The sequence below is a fragment of the Bison bison genome, unplaced genomic scaffold (genome assembly GCF_000754665.1).
Source record: "Bison bison bison isolate TAMUID 2011002044 unplaced genomic scaffold, Bison_UMD1.0 scf7180017847299, whole genome shotgun sequence".
NCBI classification, from domain to species: domain Eukaryota; kingdom Metazoa; phylum Chordata; class Mammalia; order Artiodactyla; family Bovidae; genus Bison; species Bison bison.
In genome coordinates this window covers 3,168-7,006 of record NW_011477872.1, presented here as the reverse complement: position 1 = coordinate 7,006, position 3,839 = coordinate 3,168, and the positions used below count along the sequence as shown (strand labels likewise).

Sequence of the window (3,839 nt, the reverse complement as noted above, 5' to 3'; positions counted from 1 at the left end):
AGCTACCTACTCCAGTATTCTGGCCTGGAGAATTCCATGGACTACATTCCATGGGGTCACAAAGACTCAGACATGACTTTCACTTTCATAAAGTGTTTTTAAAAGTTATTTTTTTAAAAGTGGTTAAAGTGTATGAAATCACTTGAAGGAATTGGAATTTTTCAGAAGTGATATGGTAATAGAAATATAAAAGCAAAAAATATTAAAATAGCACATTTATTTTAAAACATTCATAATTATAACAATTGGAAAATTAAGATTTGGTTTTATTCTACATAAAATTTCATTCCTTTAGATTATTTTTATAAACATGGCCTTGTTATTAAATTTAAATCTTTGAAACATTTTTCTTCAATCTTAAGATGTTAAGCAATAGAAACAAAATGATGTATAAATAAAGCATCTTGCAGATAGAAAATTGTATCTATACTTCAAATATTAATAAGTGTGTGTGTGGAGGAATTTATATTTCTAGTTATTTTTTTCTGAAATCTATAACATAATAAACCCTATTCATTCTGAAAAATATTGCATTATTTTAGAGAGAAATATGGTAAAATCTTCCCCTAATCTAATAAATTAACAGTGTTAACTATATAGCTTAACTCATCATATAGAACATAAATCTATAGTCTCAAAGAGACATTTTATACCCCAAAACTATATGTGCTTCCCCCAAGAAATCACAGAAATCATAAAAATGTATTTCAAACAAATATACATTTTGAACTAGGAAATTTTGAAAATACTAAAATATATTTTGACCACTCAAATTATTCAAAAAGAGATGTTTTTCATCATATCCAAGTCAGTTAGCCTAAGGAGACACTACAGTTAAAGAATCACACATTGCTTTCCTGAGAAGAGTAATTTTTAATTGAAAATAGGTGACATATTTCCCTATGGCCTCATTTTCTTCTTCTGATCCAGAGCTTTTTCATGGCATTTTGCATCTCTTCATTTCTCAGAGTATAGATTAGAGGGTTCAGCATAGGGGTGACAATGGTGTAAAACACAGCCAAGGATTTATCAGTGGGTAAGGTGGAAGGAGGTCTCACATACAGAAAAATACAGGGCACAAAGAAGAGGACTACCACAGTGACGTGGGAGCCACAGGTGGACAAGGCTTTGCGCCTCCCTTCCTGACTAAGATTCTTCAGGGAGCACAGGATGACCCCATAGGAGACGAGTAGGAGTGTGAAGAGGACCACACAGATGGCCCCGTCGTTAGCCAGCACCGAGAAGCCAATAATATGGATGTCAGTGCAGGCCAGTTTTAACAAGGGGTACATGTCACATCCAAAGTGGTCAATGACATTGGGACCACAGAAGGGAAGGTTGTAAACAAAGAGAATGTGAATGATAGCGTGTAAAAACCCACCAGTCCAGGCTAACAGCAGTAACAGAGTACATACCCGTTGATTCATGATTGTCATATAATGCAAAGGTTTGCAGATGGCCACGTAGCGGTCATAGGCCATGACAACCAGGAGTAAAATCTCAGCACCACCGAATAAGTGCTCTGTAAAAAGTTGGATCATGCAAGCTTGGAATGAAATGGTTTTTTTCACATAGAATAAGTCTATAATCATATTTGGGGTGACTGTAGTAGAATAAACAGCATCCATAAATGATAAGTTGCCAAGAAAGAAGTACATAGGGACATGCAGGGTCGGGCTGGACACCACAGTCAGGACAATGAGGAGATTGCCCACCATGGTCACAAAGTAGATGAGCAAGAAGATGACAAATAAGATTTTCTGACCCTGGGGGCTCTGAGTGAGCCCCAAGAGGACAAACTCAGTTACATTGATCCTTTGTTCCATAGGTCTTTCTGCATCTTTTATTTCAGAGTTCAGGACAACATTTCCTACAAATATAATTATCATGACTGACGTTCTGATGTCTAATTTGTTCATTCATTCAGCAAATGAGCAGTATGGTTCTTATATTTTCAGATATTATTAACATGATCAAGGCTTATTAAAACAGCACCCTTAAACTCAAAATCTTGTACACTAATGGATAGGCAATTAATTAGAGACATTTGTGGGAAAAGGATACATCATTAAATAAATGAGGTGTCACTATTAGCTTTCCATCTGGAAGCTAATTATTGTACATATAGCTAATATCTATTAAAAGTTTAATACAAAGGTAAAGCAAGATTTACTTTATATTTGCCATCCATTTCATAAAGGAGGTACACTTCTTCATTCTAGGGTTGGAAGAATATTTTTAACCAATCCTTGAAATCTCAAATAGGTTTATTTGACAATTTCATGTTTTTTAAGAATCTAGGAAATGATACCAAAACAGCAGTAGATGAAATGTTTGAAGAAAGACTTACATATTGGATGATATAGAGAGTTATCATCTAATGAAGAAAAGATAAATATAAAAGTATGAAATATGGAATAAATTATCAACCAAAAAAATTAACATAAAATGGCTTCTAAATGGCCAATAAACATGATAGGGTGCCTAAGCCCACCTTGAACAAAAAACAGAACTTAAAGTCAAGGTTTACTTATTACAGCATTTGTTCATGTTCTTGAGGGTCACTCAGTCAAGGTCTACAGGTGTTACCTCATCTTTTAATTAACACACAATGTTTAGAGAACATGTAAATTAAAACTATTACCAAATTTTTATATCTCTTCCCATGAAACTATCCCCAGATCATTACCTTTGAAATTAATTTCTAAGGATATTTTATCTTCAAGTAGATAACTTTATTCCAGATCATTATTATATGAAATTATTCAAAAGAAGTATTACAGAATAGAATAAATCTATTGAATCAACATATTTAATAATCATAATGGACTTGTAACATGACTTAGGAAAATCACAAAGGAAAACTCTAAAAGACTGAAGTCTAACCCCATCCTGGGCTTCCCTGGTGGCTCAGTGGGCAAAGAATCAGCCTTCTATGCAGGATACACAGGAGGTGCGGGTTCAGTTTCTGGGTCAGGAAGATCCCTGTGAGGAGGAAATGGCAACCCACTCCAGTATTCTTGCCTAGAAAATCCCACGGACAGAGGAGCCTGGTGGGCTACAATTCGAACGGTCCCAAAGAGTTGGACGTGACTGAGCAAGTAAGAAAGCTCACCTCACCAACGTACTCTTGCAAAATCGGAAGCCTCGTTCAGAATTTTGTTTCTAAATATGCTTCCTGGGTTACCTGCCTATGAAGAAAGCTGTTCAATCCATCTTCTGGGCTCTGCTTCCTTCTTGCTTGTCCTTCATGTACTGATGTTGTCTCTGGTAATGCAGAGAGTAAGATTCATGCAGCCTCACAGCACCTTGAACTGCTTCCTTGTGACCAATGCTTTCCATGATTGCAGGAAATCGAAATCATCTGTTATTTTTAAAAATTACTTTTCAAATGACTGAGATTTTCAAAATGAATATGAACATTCTATTTCCTAAGGAACCCTGAATCTTGATTGTGAACAGAAACTCAGAATGTTCACTGTTGGCTGGATTTGTCCTGATAACAAACCAATATTAAATCAGTACGTTAATCAGACAGAGAGAAAAAACTTCAAACTATGTGTAAATTGTTTATAATAAAATATTTTGAATATGTAATAAAATATTTCCTGTTTGCGCTTATAGCAGTCAAAGTGAAGCTGTGAAATGACTGTGGCAACATTTCGATTCTTAATCAGTTACTGTGCTGTGCGCATACAGTGCTGTTGACCTTCAGTCTTCCTGAAGGAGGGCGAATGATCTCATATACACATTGTATTATGTTCTGAGTCCATCACTGCAGTTCCAGAAGAAGCCGGTCATGTGATCACTGTTGTCGACAAATGCGCCGCAGGGCCTGG

General features: G+C 35.7%; 1 protein-coding gene across 1 annotated transcript; it reads right to left on the bottom strand.

The window, feature by feature from the left end:
• Positions 1 to 908: 908 nt before the first annotated feature.
• On the bottom strand, positions 909 to 1,826 carry LOC104990555 (olfactory receptor 4A47-like). Its single transcript, XM_010842695.1, has one exon. The coding sequence runs from the start codon at positions 1,824 to 1,826 to the stop codon at positions 909 to 911; it is 918 nt and encodes a 305-aa protein (XP_010840997.1).
• Between the last annotated feature and the right edge of the window lie 2,013 nt (positions 1,827 to 3,839).

Bases quoted from the DNA above. Each gene is read 5' to 3' on its own strand.
- LOC104990555 (XM_010842695.1), bottom strand. From the start codon at position 1,826: ATGGAACAAAGGATCAATGTAACTGAGTTTGTCCTCTTGGGGCTCACT.